Source organism: Macrobrachium rosenbergii, chromosome 1, assembly GCF_040412425.1.
Source record: "Macrobrachium rosenbergii isolate ZJJX-2024 chromosome 1, ASM4041242v1, whole genome shotgun sequence".
NCBI lineage: Eukaryota > Metazoa > Arthropoda > Malacostraca > Decapoda > Palaemonidae > Macrobrachium > Macrobrachium rosenbergii.
This window is the reverse complement of record NC_089741.1, coordinates 42,225,185-42,235,785: the sequence shown is the minus strand read 5'-3', so window position 1 is coordinate 42,235,785 and position 10,601 is coordinate 42,225,185. Positions and strand designations below refer to the sequence as shown.

At 34.9% G+C, this 10,601-nt stretch overlaps 2 protein-coding genes across 3 annotated transcripts in view; one reads left to right on the top strand and one right to left on the bottom strand.

The window, feature by feature from the left end:
* Positions 1 to 196: 196 nt before the first annotated feature.
* On the bottom strand, positions 197 to 5,269 carry LOC136826619 (cyclin-dependent kinase 20-like). The gene is made up of 7 exons (XM_067083956.1): positions 4,689 to 5,269; positions 3,713 to 3,901; positions 2,862 to 2,972; positions 2,036 to 2,161; positions 1,386 to 1,526; positions 1,082 to 1,168; positions 197 to 440 (listed from the first exon to the last, which is right to left on the bottom strand). Exons 1-7 carry the CDS (start codon positions 4,875 to 4,877, stop codon positions 261 to 263), a joined length of 1,023 nt encoding a protein of 340 aa, XP_066940057.1. The 5' UTR covers positions 4,878 to 5,269; the 3' UTR covers positions 197 to 260.
* Positions 5,270 to 7,922: 2,653 nt separating this feature from the next.
* LOC136826186 (phospholipid-transporting ATPase VD) overlaps positions 7,923 to 10,601 on the top strand; it is a 173,108-nt gene continuing 170,429 nt past the window's right edge. For both annotated transcript variants that reach the window (XR_010849580.1, XM_067083280.1), the window contains exon 1: positions 7,923 to 8,048. The gene's annotated coding sequence lies outside the window, so the exon portion shown is untranslated. The remainder of the gene's footprint in view (positions 8,049 to 10,601) is intronic.

The following is a 10,601-nucleotide window of genomic DNA, read 5'->3' as shown; positions in this document are numbered from 1 at the left end:
TACTGAAGGTGACCCATTGCCCTCTGTGATATGTTTAGCCAGGTCTTTAAGGATTGAGAAATGTGATTCAGCAGTCTGGCTTAAGTACTTTATAATAATAACACTGTGATACTGGGTTTGGGAAAGGTTATGTGCTTTGAATTTTAGTACAATATAAAACTTTGACAAAAATAAGGGAAAAAAAATTTAAATAATACTGTGGGTCATTCTTTTTATTTCAAGAGAATAATGTGAATGTAATAACATTTTTTTTTTATCTTTTAATGTTCCATGTAAAGTGTTTCAAGTCTGTTTCGTATGGCATCAGAAATGTGATGTATCGGGAAATCTGTAATGTAATCAGTTGTCGTAGGAGGAGGTTTCTTCTCCTTAGGTGGACGGGGCATTTCTTCCACTGGAGTAGGCAGAGGGGCCGAGAAGAAGTAAGTATGAAGAAGCGCCTGTAAGGATATGCATGAATAGATTAAGTCATGACCCTCAGAAAAGGTGTGCTGCATGGGACATTCAACAAACATGCAGTAGCAATGTATGTACAGTATGTCATTATTTTTAAGAATTTTGTTCATAAAATTATAGAAATTCAGATAATTTGTAAAACCTGTTTTACTTTTTAGTTTAATGTGTATATGCTGAAAGACCAAGAGGATCATAGATGAAATCTTCAAGTGTTCCCAGTCTTGTATACTGCTCCTTGGCAGAAGTACAGTAGAAAGATCACATTACAAGTGAGGGTATTTTAGAGTGATGTGGTGTTCAGAAACTGGAAAATAGACTAAGATCTCATAGACTGAGATGGTTTGAATATGATGAGAAGGGATGAGGAACATTTATTCAGAAAAGCAGTAGATGTGGAAGTAGCAGGAACAAAACCAGGAGGAAGGCCCAGAAAGTCACAGAATAAGGAAGAATTCCAGGTGAACATGTACAAAACACAAGAGGGTGGATAGAACTTATATTGGTTTAACTTGTAGAAGAAAAGATCTAACTTAATAAAATAAATTAGTGGCATTGTTAGTGGGACAGGACAGTGAAAGAACTGAAGAAGAAAATATATTAACAATGGAAAGGAGAGTTATCTCACCTTATTTGCTGCCAACCTTTTGGCTGAATAGTATACAAGAAATTTCTTGATGAGGTCCATTGCATCACTTGGAGCATCTGGGAGTACCTGTTGATGTGGGGTTGAAGATCACAGAATTCTCTTATAGAAATATATAAGACCTTCATGCAAAAGATATGAAATTACTGATGTCCACTTGTCAATCAGTAGAACAGTTTAAACATTCTTAATATTTTGCAAATCATAATATATTTTGCATGGTACTGATGCAGTGATTGATTCCAATTGCTGAACAGTACATAAGGCATCTGAGTTAATACTTTACCTGTTCTAGTGGTACTGCCTTGGACTCTGGGAATGTAATTTTTTTATAATCTGGCAGTTGTGAAAGACCAGGCCATGTTAATTCATTCGGAGTTCCTAATATCTGCAACACTACACACAGTTGATCTATGTCGCTTTCTCCCTGAATTTTGGAAAAAGAGCACGGATGCAAAAACTGTTGTTAGATGTGATCCAGTTGCAATATATATGCATATGAAAATGCAGTACTGCTTCTGTAGTGTACTCAGCTTGCTTGAGAATAGCTATAATAATTAATGTAAAAAGTATAAAGTAGTTAATGTTTCAATATTTTAAGGATAGCCAAAAATGTTTGTGCCTCTGCTAACATTATGTGAGTATTGATATAAATGCCACTGATATTTGAGAGTTTATTGTCAACGTTTGCTTATGTAATAAGTTATTTGTGCCTTCAGAACTGTAAGTAATCTTTGAAAATTAAATGTATATACTGTACACAGTACAACTTTAAAACATTTAAATGGCAAAGTAAGGTTTTGGAAAACCATAAATTATGTTTTTGAAACATAGAGCAACAATTTCTGAAAATGCTAACAAGATCAGATTTGTGTGAACAAACCCAACTTTTTACAGTCTTGCTTTTGTAAACAGAAATTTTTGTATGGAACTTACGGGAAAAACAGGTGAGTTGTTCACCATTTCTCCAAATATGCACCCAACAGACCAAAGGTCCACGCCTTCATCGTACTGACGCGCCCCATAAAGAAGTTCAGGTGCTCTGTACCACCTTGTAGCGACCTGTAAGAAAATAGTAAATTTATCCTTATTTTCTGCTTTTCTTTTACTGGCAAAGTGTCTTAGTTCAAGAAAGGTATTCGTTTTCATAATACATTTAGTTGTTAGATCATTTTTATTCCTCCATTGGTGATTGAAAGTAACCTTAAGTATTACAGAAGTTCATTACTGAATGGAGTCATGTTAAACCCTTCAGTGAATGTTACATTTGTGTTTGTTGAATATTTTTCTCATTTAACTTATGAAGTTAGCTTGCTTTCTTTGCCTCTGTTGATAAAGCTGAATCTTGATTTTTTCTCCCAGATTTGATTAAGCAGACCATAGTAGGTCATGGTGCTATTAAGGGTGCTGAAATCTTTTACGAAAAATTAGATGAAGAAACTGTATGTATGTGTACACTAAATACAACTGCTTGAAGTAAAACAAGTCTGTCATTGTTATGCGTGCTTCAGGTTCTAAATTATGGCATATCAAGAGAACATGTTTGTTCATGAAATTATTTTGACCAATTTCTACATATTTAATTTTGAGGTTTGTGTTTTGTTTGCCTCTTTAGAAGAATTTGTAGCATTCATGGGCCTAGAGAGTAAATCATAATTGTTAAAGGTGAAAGGGTCACATCTAGTAACCCTGTAAGGTGGATAATGTCAAAAATGTTTTTTACTTATCTGTAGTATTAATGAATTACTACAACTAGGTTTACCTGATGTGAATAAAGGCACTTAGAATTTTTCTTGAACACCCTACAGAGACCAAGGTCTGCAATTTTCAGATGTCCAGTCGAGCTGATTAGTAAATTTGCTGGCTTCAGATCCTGAAATAAAAAGATACATACTTGTACTACAATATAATGATATTTATTATACAAGCTATGCTCAGAATCATTCAGTTAGAAAATAATATAAGACTAAACTCTAATGCAAGTATTCATAGGCTTACAAGTTATGTTGCAGAAATAAAATATAATGTATATTTAGAATATACTAGTTACTTTTTGAGTTATCAGATACAGATGTAATTATAGTAACCACAGTGCCCCTGTAACTTACTGATTTCTTCATATTTTGGATTTCCACCTCGTTCTGATGCTCCAGATCTTTAGAGTTCAAATCTCGCCCGTGCGTCAGAATTTTTTCGTATTCTTAATTTGGATTTTAGGCTTCATAGTTAGAAGAATATCCAAAATGTGAAGAAATCAAGAAGCTAAGAGGGCATTGTGGCTGTTGCAATTACACTTGCACTGTAGGCATTACTTAAGGTTCATTGCAACGTTCCTTTGGTCCCTAGCTGCAACCCCTTTCATTCCTTTTACTGCACCTCCATTTTCTCGTTTTCCATCTTGCTATCACCTCACTTAACATTTGTTTCATAGTGCAACTGCGAGGCATTCCTCCCGTTACACCTTTCAAACCTTTCTACTTTCAGTTTCCCTTCCAGCGCTGAAGGACCTCATAGGTCTCAGCACTTGGCCTTTGTCCTAAATTCTATATTCCGATCCAAACTAAACCAATGAAATTATGAGAATTCCTTTCTCCTTTGAACACTGCATCTCACCCTGTGCATGATGTGATGGTGGTGGAGGTGAGCAACTCCCGATAACAGCATCACCATGTAAGATTTTATCTCGGCAGCTGTCAGAGGACGAGTTGCATCTCGAATCATCTCGCCAAGGTCTCCCAGCATGAGTTCGAAGGCTAGAACGAATCCAGCTCCCTCTGGAAACACACTCAGGAGTCGAACCACCTGGAACGTGAATATCAGAAGAGAAGATTATGACTGTCCCGTAGGGGGGCTAGTTCCGTCATGTGTGGCACAGGTATTACTTGTTGTTCTTCAGCACCTTTCGGCCCCTAGCTGCAACCCCTTTCATTCCTTTTACTGTACCTCCTTTCATATTCTCTTTCTTCCATCTTACTTTCCACCCCCTCCTAACAACTGATTCATAGTGCAACTGCGATGTTTTCCTCCTGTTACACCTTTCAAACCTTTCTGCTGTCAATTTCCGTTTCACCGCTGAATGACCTCTTAGGTCCCAGTGCTTGGCCGTTGGCCCAAATTCTATATGCGATTCATTACGACTGAAGACCCATGAGTTAAACTGTGAGTCTGGGGAAAGCATGTTTTGCGTTGATAACGGAGGTTATGTTTTTGTAATCTAGGATAAAATATAATTTTTTTTCTATATCGTTTCTTTTATAAACGAAAAACTGCCTCTTCTACTCAAAACCATGGATTAAGAATTGTCACTAGATTTGAGTACTGCTTGGCACTGATGGACTGGATGACATTTTTTTTATGAGGAAATTCACACAATATTTGTTTGATTTTAATGATGGTGTTATGCTTCTTAACATCATTGCCAAATTAATTATCACTAATCAGTGTGTTTGTTAATGTAATGACATATATATATATATATATATATATATATATATATATATATATATATATATATATATATATATATATATATATATATGCATACATACTTTTCTTTGACAGGAATGTAATTTACAGTCGGGTGTCAGACTATGTGTTTTGCATTGAGTTCCTGCAGAGCCTTTATCTCCCTCAGAGCGGTCAGAGGCATGCCTTGATCAAGTCTTCGAAGGGGTATCTTTTTGAGGGCAACCATCTGCCCCGTTATGTTATGCTTTGCCCTGACCACAACTCCATGGGCTCCCTCCCCTATGCGACCGACGACGCTGTAATTCTCCATCACTCGCCGATGCAGTTTCTTTATATCACAACTTATGCAAGATCTTATTATTGTTTCATTGCATAGTGACACAGTTTGTAATACTTTTTTTTAGTTCACCTGAGGTGTTCGTTATCAATGAGAGTTTTTAGCTAGCTAACACAACTTTGTTCTTGGCCAGCTTGATAACAAAATATAATTTTGAAATGAAGCGAAAGTCCGCTACGCTTTGTCGATTTATGATAATCATGCTGTGTTGACGTTAAAGCGTCACTTTCTTCATTGGTTTAGAATAAGTTACATGATACACTTAATTAAATTAAAAGTAAGCCAACAGATTCTGAAAATGAGTTAGGCGAAAGAACTCTGTTTTTGTTTACGAGATAAAGTGTCAGTGTCTCCATGGGAACGGAGCTTCCATTGTCCGCCGATAGATGGCAGAGGCTGTCGCTCAGACCCCCTGCAACGTTTTATTTCGTAGTTACCAAGATGATTTTCAAATTTTTTACCATTATCAATCAGTTAAATCGAAAGAAGTAGAACAGACATTCTTAGGATATCGTAAGGTAATATATTGCATTTGCAGGACAATAAACAAGGTAGCTTAAGGTTTTACGTGAATTGATATATTCTTCTTAATTTCACGACTTTCATTTCAAATCCGAAAGTTATTTAGGTCAGAGACCAACGACAAAGCTGCAGTTGCACAGTAAAGACACTATAAAATATATTTGCCTGGAACCATTAGATTATTTAGACAAATCCGAAATTTACAGTAGGCCTATGGCTCCCAGTTGACAATGCAAATTCGTAAGGTAGAATGAAATCACGGTTTAATTTACAGCATAATGAATAGTGAACCCATATCATAATACGAAATGATGGAAAGCAAGCATGAACATTACTGAATTTGGAATGTATAAAATATAGTGATTATTTACATCACATCTGCATGGAAAAAACTAAGAACGTGGGATATCCATAAAAAAAAATACCAGATTTCGCTTGAATGACCTTGACGATGACAAAAGACAGGTGAAAAGATTACAGTGCGCCAGAGGCTATGAAAATGTGGGGAGGATAGGGCAGGTAATGATACCCTAGAAATTTTGTGATCAAGAATGAGGGAAAGACCTATAAAAGCTAGACTGATGAAATTATTATTAGTTGCGCAGGATATCTGATTATCATCATCATCATTGTTGACATCATATCAGTAATATCACCATGAGGACGGATCAACAATTTTACATAGTGCCCCAGAAGTGTTACAAGCATTACTTTCAGAGAAATACTTTGTCATCTGGTGTAAAAGAAGCTCCAGTACCTCTTCTACACACACACACACACACACTTCTTTTTTTTAGATGACTTATATATATATATATATATATATATATATATATATATATATATATATATATATATATATATATATATATATATATATACATACATACATACATACATATACATAAACACATATATGTATATATGCAATGTGTACACGTATACATGCGGGGTACGGTAGAGAAATCTGTTGCGGTTAGGAAGTGGCATTGAAACCAATTTTTTTTTTTATTTTTCATTTGTTTAATTTATGTCAGGTGTTTTAAATTTGACCCTGCTGATAACGGGTGAACAGGTTATTATCTATAAATTCAACTCAGTTTTGCTATGTTTCACTCATTCAGTGAGGTTATAGTTTAAATTATAAGCCAAAACTTAATTATGTAATGTTTTCAAGTTTTTGGTTAAATTGATTGCAACAATAAATAATATTAAGAATTGTATGCGAAGCTTAAACCGCTTATTTTGACTCACTACCCTACTTTCTAAACAGAGCAGTTCTTGCTAGTTCAGAGGATTGCTGTAATCGGGAAAGTCGTAAAGTCTTAAGAACTAAAAGGGTAGTTTTTGGCGGTTGATCGTCTTCTGTTTATCTCCACGACAACATTTATCTTCTGGCCACCAGGTCAGGTTGCGTTCGCTTCGTATAACAACAACCAGGTTCCACTTATTTATTCTAAAAAATCGTTGTTACTCATGCTTTGGGGTAAATATTAAAGTATAGTATTTAAAATTTATAACTTATAACAAAGAACAACTAGTTTAACGCTAAAACACAGTAAGTTGAAGCTAAACAAAGTCATATTCTTTTTCCATGCCAACAACTCGAATACCTAATAGCTGTGTACAGGACAGCCAATGTCGAGTGCTTTTTCGCTAGCGTTGCTGTTATTAGCGCAAGAGCGGGGATATCGGATTTTTTCCAGCTAATTCTTTGTTGAAGTGTAAGCAGCAGTTAAAATGGTATCGATTTCATCCCATCCCCCAGATGAAATCAATGCTGGAGTTGGGGAAAGATTCACCATCTTTTCACACCATTACTGCACATACTGCGATACTTTAAATATTTGCCGTATCGCTTGAAAGTTCACAAAATCAAATTAACTGTTCAGTCACTACATCGAACTGTGATAATTTATTGAATATTAAAAACCTTGCCTCATACATAGTCAAACGAACATGTTATTAAGACAAAGGACCACTGTTTCGTTTACGTTTCTGTTGATGGAACAAAAGACTTAATTACATTTCTGTAATTATGTATAGTTATATGTATTAATGTAGCAGCGTATAATTTAAAACGATAACTGCTTTGCACAGATTCTTGCCAATAAATGAACAGCTTTAGCATGGACCTCTGTTCTTAATTAGCAATTATGTAATTAGTAATGACGTAATTTTCAGACTGCCAAGCGAATTGGCTACAAGTAATTTGTTTAACTTTCGTCTCGTATATATAGAGTGGTAAGGTCTATTAGCTTAATTTCTATAGATAATAATGGATATTAATAGTGAAAGGATAACATTCTTAAATATATACAAATCATTTTAATGCTTTTGGTCATTATAAAGTTTGTAAACAACGTACCGAGGCTAGAATCTCGCTATAAACATTTCCACGTTTGCACATTTTTTATAGCCTGGGGCGCATTCTTCCCCGTGACGTTGGCAACTCTGAAATCGCACTACCACGATGATAGCAACTTCGAGTGTTTACGTCAGACCAGTCAGTATTACTCGTGGCATCGAAGTGACTGTGTACAATTTCAATCGCTCTTCAGTTTTGTGTTACTTTCCCTTAGGACGTTAATTTTAGCAGCGCGAGACGAATTTTAATATAAGGTAAGAGTGACTGAAGGGTGGCCTATATTTTGGGTTGGTTTTGAAAGTGGGAATAAGGAAATCTCTGTCAAAATAAGAGGCTAGGTGGTTAAACCACCAAGCCAGTAGTCTGACGTTTTACCTTCTGGCTTTTCAAGTTCACTTTCCATATTGGTGGCATTTCAGATCTCCTCTGCGGTTAGGGACGATGTTTATATCAAATTATTTTGAGGAATGGATCTCTTCATCATAAACTCAGACGTTTTAGATGGTAATTCCACGGAATATCGTTGTGTGGTCGAATTTCCAGTGGCGTTCAAAAGCGCGAAAGGCGAAGTGGTAATATGGGTTAATCTTTGAATCCCAGGGTTTTTAGGTCATCGCAAAGAGGTGCATTTTACAGGGTGATTACGAGTGGCATGAACGTTGCAGCCATCGATTATTGAAAAAATATAATAAATTAAAATGTATGTATCGCTTTTATTTACATAATTTATATAAAAAATCTATTGTATTTGTGTATAAAGCGTCTGTTTCTTCGCAGGGTCTTCATTGGTACGACTTACTATGGAAGACACCTTCGTTCAGTATTTTATTTTCGACAGATGTCACCTTTATACCATTATATATTATGAATGCAGGCCTTACTTCCTGGCAAGTATGTCAGTTGAATATTATACATATGAACTCATTTTCACCTTCAAATGGTTAGATCGTTGCCAAATAGGCTTATATATTTACCCGTACATTATACCATTATATGTTATGGCCAATGCAGACCTTTTATCTTCAAGTTGGCATGTTGAAAATCGTACGTACGAACTCGTTTTAACTTTCAAGTTATATCGACGATGAATTTTAAGTAGGTTAGGCACAAAGTCCAGTGGCGTTTTTCCATGTAGGCTTTAGGTCCTTACTCTATGGGCGAATACCTAACTTTACAAACTAATTGGTACGATGGTTCTTGGCGCCCTCATTATGCTGTTATACCTGTGAAAACAAAATAGCATGACCTAGTGTGGATGTTTTATTGCCCAGCCAGCATTATTGTTTTTGCCTGTAAGCATTTTTACTTCAATAAGCAACCTTTTTTTTATGTAGTAGAGAAGGAACATGAACAGTGTATCGATAGTACACAGAATAGTATTGATACATACTTGCCGTGCCTGTAGCTTAGGCCTATGATTAAGGACCCGCAGATTTGATACGGGCAGCAATTAGGCGCAAGAATCCGCCCTGGCATATAGCCAGTTTCATTTAAATAATAATAACCAAAGTTTGGAGGAATGTAGGTTGACTTTTTACCTTGGCATACAGGCCCCTCAGGTGAAGTTCAGGTTACACAAGTAGGCCTATGTAACTGAATAAATCTAGAGGCCTATTTACGTGACATAGGCTTGCTATATCATGTTGCAGTGCCTCCTTCATGTATTACTTTATTTGCTTAGTTGTCACTTTCATTAAATTGTTGTTGGGTTTTTAAGTATACTCAGGTTCTACATTATTTGGCCAAAGTTGTAGTTACTAATTATTTAACATAGAGGATTTTTTTAATAAGTGTCTTTAGTTGGTTAGATCGTCAATACTGGAGATGAAAATAAGTGTACTTCATCAAGTTCCTACAGTTTTTGTTATATACTCCAATTATATATATATATATATATATATATATATATATATATATATATATATATATATATATATATATATATATATATATATATCTGTGTGTATAATTGAATCAATAAAATATGGAACGCGGATGAATATATAATAAAGATAAAACTCCTTAAGGATTTCAGTTTCTTCTGTGATTTTATCTTTATATATATATATATATATATATATATATATATATATATATATATATATATACACACATGATTATAAAAATGATTGATTTGATTTTGATTATGGTCTGGAATATTTTTTTTTTTTGTGATTAGATTGATTACTTGCTTTTGATTTTTCTTATTGATTTGATTGATTAGTTTTGTTATTTTTGATTATTAGATTTTTTCTTGTGCATGATTAGATCATGATTATAATCACATTTTGCTGTGATTTATTAAAAAATAATGATTAGCAACGATTAAGTACAATGCCTAAGTAGGCTAGGTAGCAGGCTACATCTATTGGGTACACTCATCCATATAATTTTCCTCTCATCTCTCATATAGCTTATACTTATCCAAGCTTCTGTAAACAGTAGTTCAGTTAGAGCCACAACTAAGGAAGTTTAGCCACAGATTAAGACAGTCTACAGTTTAACTTTATACATGGTAAAGCAAATGTTCTGGGCAGATATAACGTGAATTCATAAAGTAAAAAATTTGTTCAGGTAGCCTAACTGCCCTGATTTTGATGCTGGTAGAATTTCATTAAATGGAGACAAGGTTACATACTGTCAGTTCAGAATCCTAATTCCAGACATTAGATGCCCCCATGCTTTTCAGGGGCTATATATTATAGCCTAAATGTACATCCTTTATACTTGAAGTGTTTTGTTTGTATATGTGGTAATTGTGCAAGGCTGAATTGTAGAGAGTCAGCTTCATAAAAAGTATTGTGGTG